General features: G+C 38.0%; 1 protein-coding gene across 1 annotated transcript; it reads right to left on the reverse strand.

Moving 5' to 3' along the window:
* Positions 1 to 329: 329 nt before the first annotated feature.
* SUZ12 (SUZ12 polycomb repressive complex 2 subunit) lies at positions 330 to 24,625 on the reverse strand. Its single transcript, XM_048323379.1, has 16 exons — positions 24,192 to 24,625; positions 21,359 to 21,405; positions 21,204 to 21,268; positions 16,369 to 16,437; positions 14,770 to 14,819; positions 13,444 to 13,529; positions 11,865 to 12,096; positions 11,015 to 11,117; positions 9,583 to 9,688; positions 8,681 to 8,858; positions 5,730 to 5,821; positions 5,133 to 5,276; positions 4,383 to 4,540; positions 3,579 to 3,777; positions 2,996 to 3,075; positions 330 to 2,671 (listed from the first exon to the last, which is right to left on the reverse strand). The coding sequence occupies exons 1-16, from the start codon at positions 24,484 to 24,486 to the stop codon at positions 2,326 to 2,328; spliced, it is 2,250 nt and encodes a 749-aa protein (XP_048179336.1). The 5' UTR covers positions 24,487 to 24,625; the 3' UTR covers positions 330 to 2,325.
* Positions 24,626 to 24,668: the final 43 nt, after the last annotated feature.

Genomic DNA, 24,668 nt, shown 5'->3' on the forward strand with positions numbered 1-24,668 from the left:
TACAACTTGCACATCTATCTCAGGTATTCAGCTCTACCCCAAGAAAGGAGAATGAAAGTTATTAAAATCTGGCTAAAACCCTGGAAATTTATGGAGATACCTTAAATAGAGCTGTAACAATCTGGCAAAGGAAGAACACATCCAAATTTTAAAAGTCATGCAAAGAGTTTATAGAGGTGCTGCTTGAGGTCTCTGCACATGGAATGACTGGACACCCATCATGGCAAATTTTGTATTACTGAACTTCATGTACAAAAGCTGATTTCAAATAAAACATTTAATGAAAAACAATGGTTCATTTAAACAGCTTAACTTGTTTTGGGTTTTGGGGGGGGGGGGGGGGAGGGTTTTTTTTTGTTTTTACATCTACTGTACCGTTCAAATTCTTTTTAACCAGCTTACATGGCATCTTCAAAGGTACAAATAGAAAAGGCATCTTTATAAATAGAAAACAAGGGGATTTTTTCAGCTTTTATTATAAATTGACATGACATACAAAGTTTACTGAACAGAAGTAATTTCATTACTATTTTGGGGGGATCACCAACTTTTTGTGCAAACAATGCTAGCCTTCTTTTAAGCATTAAGAGCATAACTGCTTAAGAAATGACATAAGCAATAATTCTAGAACTACTTCTCCCCTAAAATAATCTATTTTTTTACATATGTGCACAGCTTTAGCAAATTAAAGCCAGAGAGAAATGCATGATGTACTATCCAGAGGCATAATTAGAGTTTGCTAAAACTCAGAGAGCTGGCAATTCATGAAGTTTGTAATGAAAAGCTGCAGTTTTCCCTCTTTCCTATTTTGTACACAAAATCAGTGACTAAGAACTTAATACTGGATGACGAATCACATCCACACCATTAGTTAAATAGTCTCACAGTTAAACACATCTTAAGGACCATCAAAATCAGTATTTACATTTTATAAATTTCTGAAGACACCATTAGAAAGCTTATATACCCCTTCAACAAATAGGGAACTGCATCTCATGGTGATGGAATGAAATAAAAAACAAAAAATACCTGTATTTACAGCAGCATTGTTCCTTTATAAATAAAGAATATGAAAAATGAAATATTTTAAGGATAATAAAAAATTGAGGTGATGTCACTCAACCACAGTGCTTGCTGGAATAAAACCCTTCGGTGCTGATACTGTACCAGTAGTGAAACCACTTTCCATTGGAAAAAATCTGTAAACGTATGCATAAAATGTGTTAACAGCAGTGCAAAACTGCTCAAATATAGTTTAGTCAGCATCTTAGTATCTGTATTGAATACAATACATCGCAGAATACTTACATAAGAAGTGCAACACATTTTCTGGTCCAATTTTACAGTGCATTTTTCCCTCAAGAGTGGCATCTCAAAAGCCAAAGCTAAACCCATGGCCTGGCCTTGCAGTCTGTGCTGAGGCAAGAACTTCCCGGGAAGTTGGCAACACAGCGCCTGCAGATGGACATGAGGCTCTGGCCTTAGCATGGCACCCCAGGACGGGCGACCCCAGACATGAGGGGCTGCACCCAATTCCTTTCTGTAGCTGTGTAAATGTGTAATAAAAATATAAAGGAGCTAAATGTTCAAGTTTAAAATGGTACACTGGGCGATCAATACATCAGAATTATCCACGAAACCCAAACTGCTGGTTAACCTCAAAAAGCCAAGGTGGTACTTCACTGTGTCTGGAACGTGAAAAGCCAAGATCTTTTCCAAACAGGCACAAGACAAAGGAAGTGCTAAGTTCGCCAACTCTGACAATTTTTAGTGTAAAAAAAATTGATTTGTAACATGATCAATTGATAAATGATTTCAAATACAAGGATCAAGGTTAAACTGTAAATAGTCAGACGCTATTTTCACAAAAAGCTAACTGGAGAATTTCTAAATAAGAAAAGCAGAAACTGTATCCCAATCCCCTTTCCCTAATATTTCACAACTTCATGGTAGGAAAAACAGCCAGATACAGATGCAAAAATCTTAATATAAAAACGGTTTTACATATACTTAAATTATGTAAATTCCATAAAGTTCTTAAGACACTAATTACACTAAAATTACAAAAAGATTTTTATATTGCTCTTCATGCTCAGACTCTTAGAATATTGTCATTACATCACCAAAACCAATATACATGTAGTACTTGCATAAGTAACTGAATAAAAACCCTGTTTAAACAATATCCTTGTTGAAATCATTTATTTCCATCCAGCAGTGCCTGTTTGGAATCTCTGTATTTCTGTGTGTAATTCTTTATAGAGCTCATGCACCCTAGAATGTCACTTCAATGCTTGTCCGTTGAATGACAATTGACTTTTGACTTCAGAGCTTCTGCTTCTTGCTCTGTTTTGTGACACCTGAGATGCTTTCCACTTCTGAAATCCTCTCTCTCATGGTATTTTCACTGTATCCATTTGCTGTCCCACTTTGTTCCTCGGAAGATTCCTCATCTGTCGGGGAGGCTGATTCTCCTTTCTCCAACTTCTGCTGCATCTCTCGGAGCCTAGCCACAGCTTTGTCTATGGACATGATGCTGATGAGGTTAAAGTCATGCATGCTGACCAGGTGGAGCATAAAGTTTCGACACAAGTTCTTCTTAATGATTTTTTGTCCATAATTTTCAACAAACAGCATACAGGCATGATTCATTTGATTGTCAGCAATAAACCTGTCAAATAAGAAAACTGTCATTACGCAAGTAGAACATCTTCAAAAACAAAAAGATACTCTACAACATGATTTATCAATGTAACTGCAGAGAGCAGCTACTACAGAGTCCAGTATTTTTTCTTTTCAAAACCCAAAGGCAACTAGGCACAAGAACTTCTTTAAAAGCTTAAACTCTGAAAAACTTTACAAATTATCCTTTAATGACCCTTTCCTAAACAACTGAGACAACTAAATTTTAAGTATTTAGTGAATTGCAATGCAAAATGATCAACCAAATGTATCCTATAATTTATTTGTATCAAAACTAAGCAGAATAACATACCCGTGCTTCATAACATGAAGATTCCATAATTTCATCACTTCTTTCTCTCCTTCGTTAACATCAGAAAATTCTTCAATTTGCTGGAGATTGGGAGGAAGGATAGGAAAAGAAACAAACACACCCATCAGAACTGCATGTCTGCTGCCAAGTAGTGAAAGCATACCCAAAATTCAACTTATACACAAAAATATATAGAAAAAATTCAGGTTCTGCAGTCAAAAAAGTTTAAAAAATGTCTTTTCATGTAGAGATTTGTGATGATAAATTATATCCTTATTATAAATAGCCCAAACTGTGTGCTCCTGATTTCAGCATCTCCTCTTTGAAGGAGAAAAGGAGCCACAAACAACGAAAACTTGTTCGAACACAAGGGGACTGAACCAACTTTGCAAACTGAAGGCATACTTGAAAAAACAAACTTCGATTCCATTTATTTCCATCAACAGTTTTCCAGCAAAATTTTCTGCTTTTAAAATGCAGAAATTTTGCAACATATGCCCCATTGTTCCCTAAAACAACTGCAGATCATCTTTTAAAAACCACAATCCACTTAAAATAACTTTAGTACAAATGGAATAATTACAGTAATGGTTTTCTCCCGAAGCCATTCTGGGTCCTTTTCATCCTCACTGTCCACCTCCATCTCCTGGGGGCGGAGGGGCAGACAGGTGTCGCTGTGGAAGTAGAGCCGATTGTGCCCACTGCTGTACGTCCGCTGCTGCTCCACCTCTCCGTCCTCAGACTCCAGGAACTCGGACATGCTTGCTTTCGTGCGCTTTGGCCTGGCAAAGGAGAAATTACTGCTGTCACCATCACATCAGAGATGCAAATACTGAGAACTGTCAGTGATTAATACAAATTATTTTAAGCTCTAGCTTGCAAAAATGTTGGGAGGGGGGAAGTCTCTAGCAATTAAATAATCCCCATTAAAAACCCAACAGCTCATGACCCAACCCTCCAACTTCACCTTTTGGGGAAGCAAAGATTTAGGGTACAGCAGTTAAAGAGAGCTACATTGTTATGAATAGCTATCTCATCTGGAAAAACATAGAAAAATCATGGGTGACATTATCATCCTTCAGTTACATTTTAGTTAGTCATAACAGTGAAATTTAGCACTGTGTATATGCACCTACAGATTCACAAATCTGGTTTATAGGCTGAAAAATTCTTTGCAGAAAGAGTGGTTGGGCACTGGAATGGGCTGCCCAGGGAAGTGGTGGAGTGACTGTCCCTGGAAGTGTTTAAAGAAGACTGGATGTGGCACGCAGTGCCATGGATTAGTTGATCGTGTTAGGTCATAGGCTGGACTTGATGATCTCCAAGGTCTTTCCCAGCCTAGCTGATTCTGTGATCCCCACACAGAGCTTGCTTCCCAGCTCCCTACCTGCAAACCAGGATGTGTGTGATTGGAGTTCTTTTGACGGGCCCGTTGCGGCTGAAGGCGAAGCCGGGCTGGCGATGGATGTCCTGGGGGTTTCCTGCGTAGGAGCCATCGTAGCACTCATTGATGGACACGTCTATTCGAGCACCTTTTGGATGATACTGAAGCACAATTGCAAATACTCAGACAGTAATGACAATGCATCAAGAGGTTTAAACAAGTAACCTTTAAATTCTGAATACCTTAAATATCACCTGTCAATAACCTGATATAGCTCCAAGTTTCCTTTCAGAACACCCAAGTAATTTTTAATCTCTAGAAGCAAATTATACTAAAGCTTCCTTGCTCTGTACTATTTTACTGTTTTACATAAAACCACCCAGAACTAATTATAAAATTAAGGAAAATATCAGCAAAAGATTGCTAGCAAGTACACTTCTGAACTTCCTAGAGCTTCAAGAGACTTCCAACCTAATTACATTGCTTTCCACATCAAAGAGCACATTGATGCAAAAGCAGTAGCTACAGTCAGAATTCAGCCTCCAGTGGTCAGCACTTTTATATATATAAAGAAAGAAAATCAAACCCACAATATTTCCCCTCCACGTAACACAAAAACATTCACAGAAAGCAGCTTCTAACCTGTAGATACAGTCCTACAACTTACTAAGATGGAAACAGAATCCCTGCACTTGTAGTATCTGTGACAGACTGTACAGCGCTTCATAGTGCTGAACTACAAAAATTACTTACAACATAATTAAAGATAAATCTGCTGTGGCAGAGTTTAAGATGTTTGAGTAAACTATAGAGTTTCCGACAGTTCAGTGTGCACCAGGGGCAGTGCAAGTCGTCGCGGGCCTCGGTCTGCTGCCTCGTGTTGTTGTTGTAAAGGAACTGATGCAAACAAAGGAACAGGCAGAGCAGAATTAGCACCAAATGAGTTTCATTCATCAACTTCCAACCCTCAAAACCAAGTTGGACATCATTACAAGAGACCTTGACAGCAATAGTTAGATCTTGGGAACACTACATCAGCTCAGTGTACTGAAACACTGGTATTTCAAGAATTTTTTTTCCTATAGGAGACCCACCTGTCTCCCTCCAGATGTCTAACACGGAATGTCCTTTGTCTTTCGGAACATCAGATGTGCCCCCAGGAAGATTAGTTTCCTAAAATACTTCTGGAAAGAGTAGTCTGTGGAATGGCTTTCGGTCTGTGAATCTAAGACTCTTTAAGGCATCCTCTAAAAGGGCAAATGGAAATTTCCACCCAGCTCCCAAGCAAACATTTTAATTCCACACAATATTTAGATTCTAGTTTTTCCCTCTAATTATTATTTTCAATACCTGGTAAAATATTCGCAACTTCTGTCGAGGTTCATTTAAAACATCTCTCTCTTTTCTTGTTTGAAGGTCTGTCGGCAAGGATTCTTTCACAGCTGAAAAAAACCACATGTAGAAACACATTTCTTTGCTGCAGAGGAACAGACAAACATTGTTTCTTACCCGAGTATGGAAGTTCTGAGAAGAGCACTGCTGCTGAAGGAAACAAGCTACTCAACTGTCCTTTGACATAAGTAGCTCCTACCAGCAGCAAGGAAGTCTGGATGCTCAGCTTCCTTCACAAACCTACAGGCAAACCCACTTCTAACACAAGGTTATATCCAGTGTTGGAGAATCCTTCAAAGAACTTAAAAATGGTCAGGTAAAAAGTAACCTTTTTCTTACTCCATTTAAGCAGAGAATTCTTTATATATTGCTAAAAGCAGGTGAGGCTGGGAAATTAAAACCATTCCTGCTTCAGACTGCTGCATTCAAACACATCACTTAAATTCGATTTCAGAAGTTCCACCAGTCTCTTAACAGACAGCAGAAATGTAAGTAAACACACAAAATATTTAACTGAAACTTTAACCCTTGAACACTTACTATTTGCATGTGTAATGGTACTGCTCAGTTGCTTCTGAATCTCTTCTGTACACTTTAATCTATGTAATAGTATTTGATTTCATACAATCAATGAGAAACCCCACATAACTAAGCAGGTTTACAAATCTGCCCTCAAGAGAAACCAAATAATGACCCTGCTTGCTTCTGAGTTGTGAACAAGATGGGAAAACCTAACTTCTAGAAGATGCACTTATTTTGTATTTAGTATTTTGGAGAAGAATGGAAATTTTATCTTCTTTCTCTATGAAAAAGACAGAAGGTCTGACACTTTAGCCTGCACCACATCAGAGAAATCCCAATTCCATGGCTCAGTTACTTTCAGAACTTTGTAATTACAGCAAAGTTTAAGCTGCCATATTTAGAAAGTCTTTGATGTCTTTATTCCACTGGTCTGCCTTGGGAAATATGCCAAAGTAAAATGACAACACCAAATTTATGTACCATTGGGAAAGTACTGGGTCTTTATCAGAATCTCTGATAGAAGTTTCCTACTGTTTTCACTCTTGTGGTATTCAGACATTGCAAACAGCAGAACCATAATAAATACCCTACAATGCTGCACATTACAATATGTTTGTGTGTAAGAGTTGGCTGTACTATTTGGGAAGGGTGCTCTGGCTGTAACTTTATCAATTTACTGGAATATTTAGCTTTTCTGATAGAAGAAAAAGTGGGTTCGAGGTTTACATTAGCAATGCAGTCTTGCCACGTTCCTACTGTCTCTACATTTATTACAGTAAACTACCACACGCCTTCTAGAGTTAGTTAACTCAGCTCTCATTTCTTTTGCAAGTCTGAGGATAAAACCTGCCTAACAAATTACAATACAGGTCTCCAAGAAACTCTAAAACACAAGGAAGCCTGGTACAAGGAAGAAAAGAGAAAGCAGAACAATTTCTACAGCGAACGTTTGAAGACCTCCCAGGTTCTGTTGGAACTACTTCATGTTTGTATGCACTGTCAGCCATTCATCCTAATGCAAGAAACCCAAGTGTCTGCAGTCCCTAGCTCAGGTAAAATACTCGGGTCAGGAAACAAAAATCAGTCTTATTTAAATATTCTTGTACTCTTTCCAAAGAGAAAGACGCCTGTAGGTTGGCTGAGGATATTAGGGATCATTCTAGACATTGGTTTCTGCACAGGTAGGGTAAAATTCTTCTTGCTCTCACTTTTTTATCACACTAAAGCTCTAAAAGAATCACCACTCTTAGGAAGTCTCACCATTACGTTTCTCAACATTTACTGCAACAAAACTGCATAAAAACTACATTTGGAAAAGCAGTGCTTTTTTCATAACAGTAATTCCCTTGCTGTCAGTACTCCAGCTCCAAAACTTCACCAAACTCAGACTGAAATGCCATTTTGGACAAGTTCTCCGAAGCACTATCAACTCTTCACTAGTAGTGCCTCACTGCAACACCCCAGAGACTAAGCCCGGGGACAGAACCACTGCACTCCAGATAATCACTTCTACAACAGGGACCTAGAAGATTCCTTAATCTGAGTCCCAATCTAGTTACAAGCTTGGAAATGCTGATTACTCTGAAGTGAACTGGCTGCCAATCCAGAGTCTAGATGTGTTCATAGCTGTTGAAACAACAGGTGCAGACTTTGTTCTCTGTACAACTTAAGTTTTCCAGATGTCCTTGAGCTTTACCTGCCAACACCAGGTTCTAATCCAAAGTCACAAACAACTGGGAGTGAGAAAAAATAAAAATGGCATCTAGGCTAACTTTCCTTCTAGTTTCTATACTGAGCATATACATATATATTCCATATACGTTCTGGAATATCCCTCTGGACAGCTTGGGTCAGCTTTCCCAGCTGTATCTTCTCCCAGCTCCTTGTGTCCCCCAGCCTCCTTGATGGTGGGGTGGTGTGAGAAGCTGCCAAGTCCTTGACTTAGTCTAAACACTGCTTAGCAACAACTAAAACATCAGTGTTATCAAAATTATTCTCATCCTAAATCCAAAACACATCACTATACCAGCCACTGAGAAGAGAATTAACTGTATTCCGCGTGAAACCAGGGCACCTATAAATCCAGAAACTTACAGAACAGTAACTGGAGTGAGTAGGGCAAACCAGATAATCCCAAAAATCCTACTGATGGATTTTTCCCTATGTATTTCACAGCAGGATTTACCAGCATTGTATATAATCACTTCAATATTGTCCTGATGTTTAGTTTTTAACCTTAAAAAATTTACAAAATACAGGATACAACAAAGTCCACTCAGTTTTGCTTTTTCCTGTTGAGAATTACCTGAAGCAGCTGCACCAATGAGCCCTAAGCACACAAGGGCTAAGCAGATGATTATTCAGCAGCAAAACCAAAGTTTGCTTACCTATAGTCTGAGTAGGCTTAACAGAATTGGGCTTGTTTTCTTGAGAGAGGCTTTCAGAATTTCGTGTTGCAAGAGGTTTAGCTATAGGAGCTGTAGACTTATCATTTGTGTCTCCTGTCCAACGAAGAGTAAACTGAAGCGTAGGTCCCTGAGAAAATGTTTCAAATGGAGGCAACCGCTGGAGAGTGGGGGAAATAAAAAAAAAAACCCAGCAGAGTAAGTGTCTTCACAAAAACAATAATGAGAAAATATTCACAAAATGTAGACTGATGTAATTTATTTTAATCCAGTTAAAGGCATCAGGATAATTGAGCCTATAACTGTACTTTTACTATATAATTTGGATCATCTCTGCTTTTTTCATAATTATAAGATCATGGTGAAATACAAATACTCTGCAACTACCTGGAATCCTCTTCTCTTCAATCACTTACAACTCATACTCTCCCAGGACATGTGAGCATGACTATGTAAGTACATAGAGTCACTGACTGTTGATTCACCTCAGTCAACAATTTCTCAACCCTTCCTCCTACACTGATACATCCTCTTCATCACTACATTTTATCAGCATTCTCTTAAGGTATGTACATAAGATCACACCTGTGAAAGGTCTGGGTTCCTCTTTCTTCCCCTTTAAATATTCTGCAGTTTGCTCCTTTTTGATATGTCCAACTTGTTAGAATAGCATTTAAACTGCTTGATTTTCTAGGTCAGAAATTCAGAAGTCACTGAAAAGAAACAGCTGCCATACTTACAGTAGTTGCCATCTACTTGTATTAAGGATCCAGTGTAGCCAAAGCTTTCTAAACTGAGAGCTAAATTAAAATGTATGTCCATACATTCCAAAGAGAATTATTTCCTGTGAAGACAGGTCTCTTGGCCACTAAAACAATCCATACCTTCCCATCCAGAATCGTTTCCCATGTTGCTCTTTTCTTGCTAATGGGACACTCTTCCATTTCCTGCATGGCCACTTCATATTCCCCATCCAGAAGTTGCAAGCGTCTGTCAAGACAAAACACCCATTATGTGCAAAAAAGCTCTTTTTTATTGTTTGCCTATTAAAATGCACTATTTCACAGTAACTAAATTTCCATGAACCTAAAGGCGTATTTTCAGGCAAATTTATTTGACTAGGTCTGAATCTTAGGCAAACATCATCCATAACAAAGAAAAATGTTGAAGACTAAACCAAACATATAAACATTTTAATGCATGACTTGGTTCTGCTGCAAATCAGTCTCATTTATACAACAGCATGTCTGAGAATGTCCTTGCTTATCATCACTACAAAACCATCTAATGGTTTCTATTGTGTTTAGCATATTCAAGTTCTCCAGTAGAATTAAGTAATAGAAAAGAACAAAATATTGTCAAGACTTCTAAGATATATATTAGAAAAGGATATTTCTTCAAAACCCAAACTCTTCTCAAAATATACTTCTAAAACCCTATTTGGATAAATAACCATTTTGTCAGAATTAGTTGGAGCTGGTTTAAAGCAGCTTTTTCTTCAAGCTCCATTTTTATTGATAAAGAAATCATCTAAATACCTACCTTTACCTGAGACCTGCATTTGCCACGGAAAGAGGTCTTATTTTCATTGTACTGTATTTTGGCTGTTGGCACTATGATCCTTTGCAGCACAACCAACCAAACAACCAAAATGTCCACCCAGGAAATGGTCTGGTCCTTATCTTTTGAACTAGATCTGGAGTGCTCTGAGCTATTGACACAGGAGTTCACCCCACTCCACCTTCTTTGAAATACTTTAAGTAGTATCATGATAATAAATAACTAAACTACATGACAGAGTAAGCCTGTTACAATTTTAACAATTTGTTTGATTGTCCTGTAGTAATGGAGAACTTACGTCCTCTCTAGCTGCTGGCAGAATGAGACCTGTGACTACATCAGCAACGGTCTGGGCATGGAGAAAATTATGGCACGCAACAGAATGTAAGCAGTAAGGGTATTTCAGAGAACTTTTCTTTGTTTTTCTTTTAAATTATGCTGTCACTGATCTTTAACAGAACCCCAGAAAGTACATCTGTCAAAAACTGGCAAGGAACAGACAAACAGATGCAAATTAACAGGACAATATTCAAGTTCACAGATGGGAATTATTTACAATAATCACTGAATGGGTTTCAGTATAAAATGTGTTATGAAACCTGCAGGCTTTTTAAAAAAACATAACAAGCTGAAGTTCTTACTGTAAATAACAACTAAAATGCAGCCAAATACAACCTACACTGTAACAAAGAACATATTAAGTTTATTATCAAACAAACTTCTAATGATTAATAGAATTGTTTTTAATAATATCACCTGTTTTTATCAAAAACAGTCATTTGTGCTACAAATGTCTTTTCCCCATCTTCACGATTTGAAGAGTTTCTTTTTCTTCTAGCTGGAAGCTCCTCATTGACATCTGCACATAAGAAATATGGTATTCAATCATTATATAAGCACAGATTCAAAAGATCAAACAGTCTCTATGCAGTCACAAATATGGCTGTTGATGGTGTCAGATGTGCCATACAATAGAGAAGGACAATGCAATAGAAAGAGCACTTAGCTTAACAGTAATCATATTTTAGGTATGTTCTCATGTATTTATAGTTTCATCCTATTATTCTGTCAGCATAAAGAAGTTGGGATTTGATCTTCCTCCTCTTGTAGCTATAAAATAGTGAGAAAGTTTTTCATCCTACATGCACTTTTCAAGGCTGAAACATTTGTGTTGTAACACATCTCAGTAAGATTAAGAAAATAGCCTTTAAAAATTTGTTATTGGGGTATTTTCTCTATTGGCTTGTCATTTAGTTTTGCTGAGAGATACTGATAGCACCTACAGTGAGTCAGTGTTGGTAGAGGAATAATGACACTTGTCAGTGACCACAGGGCTCTCTTGCACTATTCACCTTTTAACAGTGTTGCCTCACACCTTCACCACTACATTAGTAACAACTGGTGTTAAATTTACAAAAACCAGAAGCACAATTTCTAGCTACCAGCTGAATTTCAGCCCCTAAAAAGAGACTGCAAACAAATAAAAGCTCAGTCACTCAGTTATTACTGGCCCTTGTCACAGCGTCACCTACACTGCACATCAAGATGACTCTATACATGCTTACAAGATAAACCTTGCAAAAGCAGATTTAAAGGTTGAAGTTACCAATGTTTTCATTAGTTTCGCCATTGATCAGTCCATTAAATTCTCTCCTTCCTGGGCGAGTGACTCTGAATAACAATGAGTAAGACTTCACCATATGGCTGTTGCTTGGTTCAAACTCATTGCTGGAAACTGCAAGTGATGGGAAGTTGCCTGGTTTTATTTGGCTGAGGTCTGGGTTTAAAGGCACCTGCTTTTTACCTGTAGGAACCTGTCTTATCGGACAACTGACATCCTGCAGTACAACAAGAAAGAAAAGGTTTGGGTTTTTAGACTTCAAAGTAAAGACATTATTTAAATTGACGTCATTTATTAATCGTACTTGTTCTGCCAACTTTTGAAAATAAGCCTTGTAACAGATATAAATAAAAAAATCTGGAGCAATCCCAGATTTTAAATGCAAACCCAGATATTTTTAAGTGTAAATAAAATTGGCATTCTATAACCCCTTCTGGCAGCAGCCATCTTTCTCTATGTGATTAAAGTAACACTAACATGAGGCACTTAGATTGTTAAACAGTCACTAATACTAATTTAATTCTGTTTACCTGAAGAAATTAAATGTTTAGGATACATATATATATTTCAAGGGATTCCTATCTTCTCCTTGCAATATTTCAAAGTGCACTTTGTGCTATCTGTGAGATAAAGAAGCACTCATCTGGGATTTATTATATTCAGTACCTCTCAAAGAGATCATCGAACATTGTGTAGAATTGGGAAAACAAGACAAGATGGCCTAAATATGAAGCTTGAAGCAAAACATTTGGAATAACAATCAGCACTTCCTGATCTCACCATATTTATCCATACTATAACAATTAACAAAATTGGCTAGAAACAACATCAATTCTTAAAAACATGTCAAATCAGCCTAGCATTCTTAGGGAAGAACACATAGTTCTGACTGCAAATCTTTCCCTTTCTGGTAAAAACCTAAAGCATTACTAAGCCTCCCATATTCTCATAGTTGGGAAGATAATTTGCCAACTGATGTAAAATAAGCACAGCTAAAACTGCAAGCAAATTCAAAGATGCTTTAAAAATAAATATAAAATTGCTTATGAATCATGGTAACTAAAACCTGCAATAACTGAAATGATCAAAATAAAAAACACAGGTACAGAAAAAGCAAGGAAAGAGACAAGAGTTGGCAGATGACTGAGGAATTCAAAACAATTACAATTTGTTCCTTTTTACTCCTAAACTCTAAAAGGCATAGACTACTTTATGATTTTGTGATTGCCTGGTTTACTTAAGCCTCTGGACATCACAACAAAATGAACAGTTTAATGACGTGACACACAAAAACTGAGGTAAAACCAGAAGTGGCTGAAATTCACAGTGAGTGGATGTGATTTACAAGCTTAATTCAATCAACAACGTTAAATGCTTTTTAAAACTCATTTCTCATAAAGCTGTGCAAAATCCAATAGAAAACAACTTGAATACACTCGTTCTTAAATTTAAAGACTAATTTCAACTATACAGCATCACTATATGGCAATGTTACCTGGATATTCCAGAAGCAGGTAAACATTTTGCTTTAATGTATGTAAATAGTTTGTGAAATAATTTTTACCTTTCGTTTCTTGTGGCAAACTTTCACCAGTAGTACTTCCAGAGTTACAGAATTTTGTTCATTTTCTGAGTTTTGTGATGGCTTATCTAAACAGAAAAGTATTTTAAATTCTGAAAAAGTGAAGATCTATTCAACAATATAAATCCATCTGTAATTACTTTTTAACCACAGGCACCTCCCAGGTACAAAGACCTTTAACCACATTCTTAGTTTCAACTCTCCCCAAACTTACTACAAATTTCCACTTGAGAATATATCCTAATTATTCTCATATTAACAGATTAAAAGGCATAGCTGATCTCTAAAGTTTAAAAGAGCAAGTGTGCTATGTTTTATAACAGAGAAAAATGTTATGGGTAGATTTAAGGACAGTCAGAATACACTAATTACAGATGAGTCAAATTATTTTTTCCAATTTTTTTCTTTACAGGTTGCAAACCTGAAATTTGAGTTTAAGATCCAGATGCTATCAGATAGGAAAATAAAACAAAATTATCCCACTTCAATCTCAAATATTATGCAAAGTTAAATATATGCACAATAGCTGCTAAAGGACTCTCGAAAGAACCTGAAAAAAAAGTCTTAGAAACTAAGACTTGGTTTCAGAGACTGCACAATAAATTTCCTAGAGCCTGGAATCTTCAAGGTAGCTGCTGCCAGCAGTGTGATCAGCAATGCCAACCAAAAAATTAGAAATACTGTTTTATTTTAATGGACAAACAGCTTTTGCTCTCAGAGCAATAGAACTCTTCATTCTGGTCGATGAAATCTGATATTCCGATTTTGAGAGGCAAATTCTTACATGCTTGAAAGACACCATGGAATGACTTCAAGTCACTAAACTATTATTTCCATGGCTTTTATAATCATTGACATGGCCTTCCCTTCATTTCTAGACTTGACAAAATTTTTTCTTACACTTCTATTTTAAACTAGCATGGAATCTTCCAACTATTTGATGGCTGTGGGGTTTTTTAAAGCTACTTCAAACACCAAAGACACACTCCCAGAAAATGACATTCTTCAGGAAAGAATCACTTTCCTCAAGGTCTATTTCAGTTTGAATGGATAATGACTTAAAGTATTTCTCAAAATCACTGTTCTGACTAAAACCCTGAAGGCTTACCTTCTTAACATCACAATTACAGTACAACATTTTTAAAGCACTACTGAATTATAACTAATGAGACAGGCTGAACAAGTAAATTAAAACCTGCATCCAAACACCAGAGATTAAAAACATTCAAATATTCCCCTCACGTATCTCTACTAATTTCAAAGGTGTTATACAAATTAATAGTGTAATGAATGAATTGGCAAACATACCATTTTTATGGAAGAAGCCAGTAAATGTAAGTTGCAAATGAGCAGACAAGCTAAATAGGGAAAGAAAAAAAAAAAGGAAATGTTAGAATAAATAAGTGTTTTCTTCTCACAGCTACCACTTCACTGATGTTCAGTACAGAACTCTAATGATTCAGTCCATCCTTTTAACTTGGAAACTGCCTGGATACAGCAGTTGCAGTTGATGCAGAATTGAACACCAGTTTTCTCTTTACAGACTCATTCTCTCTGGGTACTCTATGACTTACTATCTTAAAAAAAAAAATTTAACACTACAGTAGAAAAACACTGCCTGAAGACAGGAGATCTTGCCTTCACAAGCAGGTAAACACATTTGTTGGACATTCATCAGCAACAGAGTTCAGTTTTGGTGGAAATTGTCTAGAATTTCACCCTGAACCATGGGCTTGGTACAGATTAAAACAAAACCAAACCAACAAGTATTTTAATCTTGGTAATGAGAATCTGCAGGGGGAACCTTCATCTTTAGAAATAAAGATTATCAGTTACATCAAGTCCATATAATTCATAACATATGCAATCAAAATAATAATTGCATCTGTTTTGTTTCACAACCTATTCTGCTGACTATAGACCCATCTTACTTCAAATTGCAAAATTCAGAGCACATTTCAGTTTAAAGCAAGTATTTATAAACCTAGATTAAGAACAGTCTCAAAACCACTTAGTAGTTCTGAAATACACATTGAACAAAACATCATCTGTCCCACCACACCACCAGACACAATTTTGCGCACCTTCATTTCTCAGGCAGATACAGCCTGACACTCCACACTTATTTTTTAACGCAAACATTCCCAAGAGCTCTGAGATGATCAATGTAAGTGCCCAACAGCTTGAGCATTCAAAGGACTATATCTACACCAACCTGCATTATTCATCCAGGTTACTTTTCCACACTAAAGCACATTTTGGATAGTTTTGAAAGCACAAAAAACAACACACACAAATCAATACTCTATGTTGTTTCAACAAAGCAACTAACAACAATATAGGGAGCAAAATATAATTAAGAAAAATAATACATGGTAAATCCATAAAACCTCTTAGAATACAAAATTTATGTTTGTTTCAGACTACACTGTATCTAGCACAGCTGCCTCTGCAGTAGTCTAATGATTTGCAAACACTGTGGGAAAAGGTTAAAAATAGCAAGTACACAACAACATAAACCCCAAGCAATAAAAACTTTGTTGTATTTTCCCAAATCCACCTCATTTTTTTACTTTTAATTCCAATGCACACAGATTAGTTACTGCCACAACTGACACTCTTAAAAACAAAGTTAAGGCAAATACCTATTTAAAGTTTCTATACACATTCTAAGAGCTGCCACAACAAATATTGAAAGTTTATCCCAATACTGCTTTTCTCCAAGTTAAGTGACCAGCATATATACACACATTTTAAGATTCTGGAAGCAACATTTCAAACAGTAAGTGCCTTGCTTCTAGTAATAACTCTTTATCACTTGCACTTGATCAGTCGAAAGTACTTTTGATTTAGCCCGTGCATGTGCTCATTTGTGCCCACACACATAAATATACAGCAGGACAGTACCTGTGAGATTCTTGTTCTCCCTTCATTTTCTCTACTTTTGATAACATGTCATCTACTTTGAATGTCTTCCTGCAAGGAAAAAGCAAAAAGAATAGTTTTACACAGCCACTATAACCCACAACTAACAGCAGAAACAATTATTCAGCCTGAGCTCTGACTTGGTTTTCCATCTAAAACTGTCTATATATACTATTTTAGCCTTCTCTTCAGGAAACACCCTTTAGACACATATATACTTCTTCAGACCTAGTACCATTGTCATGTTATAAGCGACACAACTGCTTCTCAAGCACTATCAAAAATAACACAAGGAATTAAACCCAGACCTTGTAAACGTAATCCTACTGCTCATAAGAAGTTTCATTTAACAGCAACATATTGAAATCCTTGCAATGAACATGTTTAACCACATTTCAGTTTTGTCAAAGAAAATCTTCCTGTTTTAGTGACACTTATACATACCAGGAATTGACGCAACAGCCCTTCAGTCATTACTATTTTAATCTTGGTCATAATAATAATGAAAAACACTTAAAACTTTGTAGGACAAAAGAGTTAAAAGCCTAATTAAAAACCCAAAACCTCACTTCTCAACACATTTCTATTAAATGGATACAATGCAAAGAGCAATGAATTTTGAAGCTACCTTTGGAGCACACTCACAGGAAACAGGGAACGATGACAACCAATGACAAAAATGTCAGAGAATAATCACTTCAAATCATTCCTCTCTGTAATTCTGACATCAGTCTGTTCATGCTCGTATGTTCAGCCTGTTCTACCATACATACAATTTCACGTTCATTGCTTAATAAAGCTCACTCATGAGCAGAAGTTATTCAACACGTTACAGAACAGTCTTTCTATTTTTCATTAAAGGCAAGTTAATGCTTGGCTCTAGGTGCCCACAAAATTGCACCTGACTACAGTGACAACTCAAGAATCTGACGGCATCTTTCCTTTACATTTATGCCTTAGAAAAATGGAGTAAGAACATCATAAACAGTTGCCGAACACTGGGTTTCTTGCAGAGGGAACACCACCATCCTGTTCTGGGGAAGTGGGAAGCATTTGTCTACAGAAATATCCTGACTGAAGAAACACTGATGTCACTCTGTCCACAGTCAGCACGTAATGCTCGTGAATGATTGAGTTACACATCATGCGGTGACTAAACAGCAACACTGGGCAACAAAAACTACAGGGCTGCACTCAGATAACAAGGAGAAAAACAATTATGATTTGTGTAATAAACAATCACTGATTCAAAGCTCTACTCAGCCCAAGATTCACACATATGACAGACTGAAGAACTGACTCACCTACACTAAAACATGGGATTATTAAAATGACCATTGCTGTCCTCAGCTTTAAATCAAGAGACGTTAGGCACAGAGCAATTCGTTAAAAGTTTCAGATTCAAAGGTAAAAATGTCTCTGCGTGCACTTCGCTCCAGCTCATCAAAATCAGCCACTGTTCTGCAGAACAGTAAGTTTAGAGGGCTTTCTACAGACTGAGGAATTGCTTAAAACAGATTTAGAGCAAAGTTATGTCATGATTGGAATACGAGCCAAAAACCAGCTAAGAGACAAACATGATCCCAGAAGGGGGAAAGTTAACAATCTTCCATAAAAGATACTAACATCTGACACAACTTGTATTTAACATGTGACCATTATTGATCCAAAAAAGAACAGTGGCACAACCTTTGCTAAATCCAGACTCAGGTTAGGCAAAACATGGGAGTCCTGCTAATAAAAAAATCTTTCAGAAAAACTAAAAATAGCAACTGATAAAAAACATTTGCCTTTGAAGTTAACTTGTAAGAGCAGAAATTCCTTTAAAATTAATTACTATTTATGTTACCATGTTCCCATGCAAAACAGACAAAATTAAGTTCTTGTAATAACCATTCCTCACACTCAGGATTTTCAAGGCAGCATTTACTTGTGTAACAAGTATGTGCATCTTGTGCATTCCTTTCTCCACCCACTCTTATTCCAGACAAGGAAAGTAATAATTAGCAAAGTATTAGAAGTCACATCATAGCATGCCATTGTTTTGCCAATTATTCCTTTATCCAAGTACTGTATGTGAATACTGTCACCAAATACTGTATGTGAAGTAATTTTATTAACAATTAGTAACTTCTTTCCAACACCATCATTTGGTCTAATATACTAACACCTGAAGACAGACCCAGAGACACAAAGCCCAGTTCAGCTCTCCATCAAGTATCAGCTGACCAAAGCCCATCACCTCTCCAATAAGCAACAACTTCAATACCTTTTTAGCCCAGATTGACACATGGCCATTAACTATTCCTTATGACCATTTTCCTATGATCTAAGCATTCTAGGCTTTCTAAACACTTTCTTAGTATTAAACATGTATTAAACATAATTTCCTCGTAAAAATGCAGTTTTAGTTCCCTACGTCCAAGCGATAAATTTGTCTGGCATTTTTCTCAGACTATCATAGAGCCGGAGGTAAAAGATGCAGAGCTATAGTTACTGTTGTTCCTTAAGTAAGTTCTATAAAGTTTGGAGATTAGTTCTTTATATTTTATTTATAAACTGTTTACTGAAATGGCAATCAAAATAATTATCAGCAATTTAAAAATGGCAACATTTAGGAGTTCTAGGGGAATAAATTAATATACGTGTATAGTCCACATAAGCAGGCTAATAGTGATGCAGTTCCAGAAGAGACCTCTTTGCAAAAAGAACTCCACTAACATTTTCACTATACTGAAACCAGGAACACAGATTTTTCTTAATATAAACCTCAAGATGATCTTCTCTAGTTCAGATCTTTTCCCTCTTCTAAAGTCTCTTTTTCACCAAAACAAGATCTTAGTTCTATTGAATGAAGAATAGTGATTCAGATCTTGGGGATATCTGTAAGTATTTACCAGCACAGATCAGCAAACATGGATCCTGCTAACCCCCACAGGAAGTGCAGTTCAGACTCTTTTGCCAATCTCTCAGTCCAAACTACCTTTAAATTACAACTTCTGTGGTTTTAACTATGCTGAAAGAGAAGGGCCACAGTACCAACTGAGCATGGAAAGGGTAGAGAGAACCCAGGGGGGAACACACTTCACAATTACTTTCTGGCTTTTTCCCTTTCAACTATGCTTGCTCACTTCTGTTGCATTATTGTGTTTTTATAGAGAAAACATACCGAAAACATTTTACTTGATCTTCCCAGACCTAATTACCAGCATGATTTTAGTAAGTCAGCATTGTCAGAACTATTGAGAGAAACAGCTGTAATCTGTCTGTTATTAGAACATCTCCCAGCTAAACTCACAGTTCTAACACAAAACATTAAGGGAACTGGTAAAAATCAGTACATTTCCAACAGAAACCAAGCATTACTTGTGCAGCTGAATCAACTGGAATTTGGAACAGTGGGTAACAATGCACAGGCAAAGAATTGTCTCTTGCTTCCCAGCAAGTACAGCAGATATCCAACAGAACACTTTCAAGTAACATACACATTTCAATCAATAATAAATTAATCTAAATTATAAGCAAGAACTTCCTGTAGTACCATTGTAGTTAGAAAAACCAAACCACAAAAAACAAGACACCCTGAAAATAATTTCTTTAAATTTTGCTCTGACTCACTCTAAAATAAGCAAAAAATTCATTTTGGTAACTTTCGTAAGAAAAAGTAAGCTACAACTTCAATTTTAAAAAAAAACCCAAACCTGATCATTACCTGTCCTAAGTATCTGAAGTTGTATGTTATGGATTCATAAGAAGTAGTTATATTGTGGCATTAAAACTCATAGCAAGAACATTAAACAATATCCAAGAGATCAAACAATGCCATAAATAGCTCCTCTAATTTAAATAAAAATATGCAAATTCTATTGATCTACAGATCACGCAGATATTACTTCCCTTAGATATAAATACAAAGTTTAAATTAGAATTGTCTGCATAATTACATTTTGTTGCATATTTGTTGTACTGAAGTCCCACAGCAACTGTTTCCAAGAGATAAGAACTTTGGTACTAAAATATTTTAAACTAAATGTTCAGGTTACAAAAAAAAAATCTAAACTGTAACAAAGGATTTTCAGTGAAGGGGAAGTAACTGGAAGGGCCTTGTGATTCTGCTAATAAATAATGTACACTGCACTTGGCCCTCTGCAGTGTTTCTATGTTTCCAGGTCCACTGACAGGCAGCTGTAGCACCTCACACAACAGGAATGACTACTTTGCAGTATCAAAACTGAAGCCCATCTCTCAGGTGTATCCAGTTCAAAGCAACCTTTTTCAAGTATTTGCTGGAGTTCTTGTAAAATACTATAAACAGACCTCCTTTATTTTCCAGCTTTTAAAATAACTACAGAAATAATTACCGGATTCTTTCATGACTAACTAACAAAGCCAATAGTTTTGTATTTGGGTTTTGGTTTTTTCAAAAACAAGTGGTTAGGTTACAGTTTAAAATACAATGTTTCATATGATTATGATTAAGCACCATTGATTACAAGAGTTGGGATGTAATACAGTTTTGTTTGGTTTTTTTTAGTAAGTTCTCTTCCAAAAGAGAAAACCAACATAGGAGAATTAGTTAGGATTCTGCAGATAGTTTTCCACATCTGAACACTTCCAGTATGAACAGCAGTCACATGGATAAAGCTACACATACACTTAACATTGCAAAAAATCTCTTAGGTCTCAGAAATCAACTGTACACTGAAGTATGCATTTTAATGTTCTTCAAAAAGAAAACAGGACATCACCCTCCACTGTTTTTTGGACTTGTGCTACTTGGTGAACATTTTAGGATTACTTTACAAAAACAATTTTACCTTTTGATATTTGTTCGGGAGTTTCTGTGGGACATGTAAGTGAGAGTTCTGTGCAAAAATATTGGCTGCAGGGGGGAAAAAATAGACAATGGTTATCCTTTAATTAGAATTTTCTACAAGTGCAAAGTAAAGGAGTGATAAAACCAATTACTCACTGCTATTAGATTTCGGGTGCGTAGAAATCTGTATATCTGTGTTGGTTCTAAGAAAAAGGAACACATGTTATCCAATGTAACTTACACCTCCAGAAAGACAGTCTTATAATGATAAAAAGTATCTAACTTAGTATGGTGATTACTTTGAAACAATTATCACAAAAGTCATTAAGTGAAGCGTCACAACGTCCAAGTAACTCCAAGTTATTACATTCAAGGTTACTTCACCAACTCTACAACACAAAGCAATTTCTTGTTTAAGGTACTACAAATCTGGGGTCACAACTCAACTCTGACTGCTCTTGCTTTCCACAAAATGTGTTTCTTACAGGCCTTGTATCATGAAAGGGCAGAATAAATACCTCAACGTATCACAACCTATGGTCATACAGGCAAGTTTTCTTCATGAACTTAATGAACACATCTGCTATGATACCAAAATAGCACAATACATTTACACAGTCAGACAATTTGGTATCTGCTTTACAGTTCTGGCAAGTACCAAGGTCACTTGCAGCAGGTACTGAAACAAGAATAAGGACTGCCAGTTGACTATGATCCATTATAAATCATTCTAAGGTGGGAAATTAACGTTGTTTTTAGTAAAGCAGCTACTGTTTCCAAGTGCAAAAGGAGGGAAGATAATTCAGCTGTTCACAAAATGGACGCTAAAGCACAGCATCACCTCAAACAGGTCCGAGAACTAATGTTCAAAGGATCAAGACTTGCCTACAGACAAGAAGAGGACCTTTGGTTCAGTTTTAACCAATTCAGTTAAATCATGACAAGAAGGGTTTTGTCTGGATGAGGTTATTTCTAACAAGAATTCCAAACTAAGCTGAAATACACCCTATTTAAACTGAAATAAAAGCCAACTTCACTAAGTAACATCAGCAAGAAACTTATAAATGACTTGGTAATACACATCAAGTGGAGAGAAGTAAGAATGGTCAATGTATTGATGACCATGCTAAGGCTGGTAACACTGCCTCCATTTCCCACAAAAAGAAAACAAAGTTTATTTTTAAAGAATATACAATTTTCTTTTCATATGACTGCAAAACATTTATTTCAAATAGCTGGAAACTTTATTGTGTGGAATTCCGCAATCAGAAGTAGAAAAGGACAGCTTTTTATACCCTTTACCCCTTTTTAAAGATATTATTAAGCCTTATTTCTACAGTTATGAACGTAAGACCCCATAGAACCCATTATTAAAGAGGTATTTTATTGATAGAGAAGGAAATCTTAAAAGGATCACAGTATTTCCTTTAAGAAGGCTGATGAAAGCCAGTAAAATTCTGCTTAATGCAAATTATCATAATAAAATCTGTATTTTTCAAATCAAGGTAAAAGAAAGAAAGAAATTAAGAAATGTGCACTTTGCCACAAAGTGAAAATACGGAGTAGTCACAACTTTGAAAAACACATTCCAGGTTTTTTAGTCTCAAAACCCCCATGACATAATTATAATTTCTTAGTGTATGAAAACATTTAGTTACATTCACAAGGATGTAATTTAATTTAAAGGCAACACATTGCTGCTTCAACTTCAGTTTTCCCAAGTGGAAAAATTCTGAAATACTCTTCAACCTGCAGAGACATACATTTCACAAGTCTGTATTACTCAGCAAAAGCTTAAAATAAATCTTTTATCTTTTCCTAGCATATGACCCTGAAAAAGGACAAAAACAGTCAGGAAGAACGTGATTCAATAGTACACTGTTAGGATTTTTTAACACAGTATTTACTAACTGCAGTTTTCCCATGATATTTGCATTACAGGGTTAACATATACGTACATAAATACGTACATCTACACTGTAGCTTCCTCCTAACCCCCACCTCCACAGCTCTGTGCTTTCCTTATCTGACACACTGCGCCACGGGCAGAAGAATTTTTTCCACCTCGGGCACTGACACTGAGAAAAGCTCTTAGAACTTAAGTTTGCCACTTGACCCATTCGCAGCACAGTATTTGCTGAACACAGAGTGTTGTTAAAAGGGCTGAGACTCAAATGGCCACACATTATTCGAGACACCATAAACTCCAACACTGTCACTGCCTACAGCAAGTGTGAGCATTGACAGCACTAATCCCAAAACAGGATCATGTCTTCAAGTAGGGCATTAAAAATTCCGTTCAAAGCCTGGCAACTGCACAGAAATCTTTTAGTACAACTTAAGTTTACTTCTCCACTGTGCTTTTACACCAGATTTCCACAAACAACTTTCTAGTGCATTCAAGGGGATTCCCCTCCTATCTGGAACTGCCACAGGGGGGATGCCTGGGTCGCAAAGGTCAATTTCCAATACGAAACCTCGACTACAGGAAAATTATTGCCAGACAAAGAAAAACCAAGTACAGTGAAGTCTTAATCGCGTCATGCCCCTGAAACGAGCTCGAACGGCAGAGGCCAAAGAGGAAAGGGCCCCCTCGCCCCTCACTGCCCAGAGCCTCCAAGGGCTGCTGGAGAAGGGAAGGGAACCAGCCGCCCCGAAAGCCTGATGGGAAGTGCTACTGAGAACCAAGTTCATCGGTGGGCGCGGACACACACACACACCCACCCACTCACACCCGCCCTCCGCCCCGCGGGCCCCGGGCGCCTCTCGCCGCCCTCCCGCACATAGGCCCCGCTCCCCGCGCTTCCGTCCAGGCCCCGCCGGCCCCCGCCTCCCCCGGCCCCGCTCCCCCCCTCCGTCCCCCGACCGTGTTTACCCCCGGAAGCCCCTGCTCCCCAAAGCCCTCCCCTCCTCCTCCCGCCCTTTCCGCGGCGGCCCGGGCCGGTTCCGCCGGCCCGGCCCCCACTTCCTCCGGCGACCCAGTGCTCACTCTCAAAGGCCTGAAGAAAGAGGTCGTGGTCGGCCTGGATCTGCTCCATCTTCGGCTTCTTCACCGGGGGCAGCGCCGCTGCCGCTGCCGCCGCTGCCGAGGAGGCCGAGGAGCCGCCCGAGTACCCACTGCCTCCTCCTCCGCCGCCGCCGCCCGCGGCACCGCCGGATTTGCCGCCGGGAGCCGCCGCCGCGGCGGAACCCCCGAACCCGCCGCCTCCTCCTCCTCCTCCGGCGGCGCCGCCAGCGGAGCCCGAGCTGGGCCCCGCTCCTCCACCGTGCTTCTGAGGAGCCATGGGGGTGGCCCCGGGCGGGCCCCGGCTGGACGGAGACCGAGCGGGGCGGGCAGGGCCGGGAGGGGCGGGTGCGTGAGGCGGGGGGGACGCGCCGCGCTCCAACTCCGCCAAGTCTCCTCCGCCCCGCTCCCCTCAGCGCCGCGGCCGCCGAGCCCGACCGCCGCCGCGCGCCCGCCCCCCGC

This window comes from Corvus hawaiiensis, chromosome 19 (assembly GCF_020740725.1).
Source record: "Corvus hawaiiensis isolate bCorHaw1 chromosome 19, bCorHaw1.pri.cur, whole genome shotgun sequence".
NCBI lineage: Eukaryota > Metazoa > Chordata > Aves > Passeriformes > Corvidae > Corvus > Corvus hawaiiensis.

Bases quoted from the DNA above. Each gene is read 5' to 3' on its own strand.
- SUZ12 (XM_048323379.1), bottom strand. From the start codon at position 24,486: ATGGCTCCTCAGAAGCACGGTGGAGGAGCGGGGCCCAGCTCGGGCTCC. The intron at 12,097-13,443 runs GTAAAAATTATT...GTTGTACTGCAG, and splicing joins TTTGCCACAAGAAACGAAAG to GATGTCAGTTGTCCGATAAG. The intron at 3,778-4,382 runs GTAGGGAGCTGG...CTCCTTTGCCAG, and splicing joins ACACACATCCTGGTTTGCAG to GCCAAAGCGCACGAAAGCAA.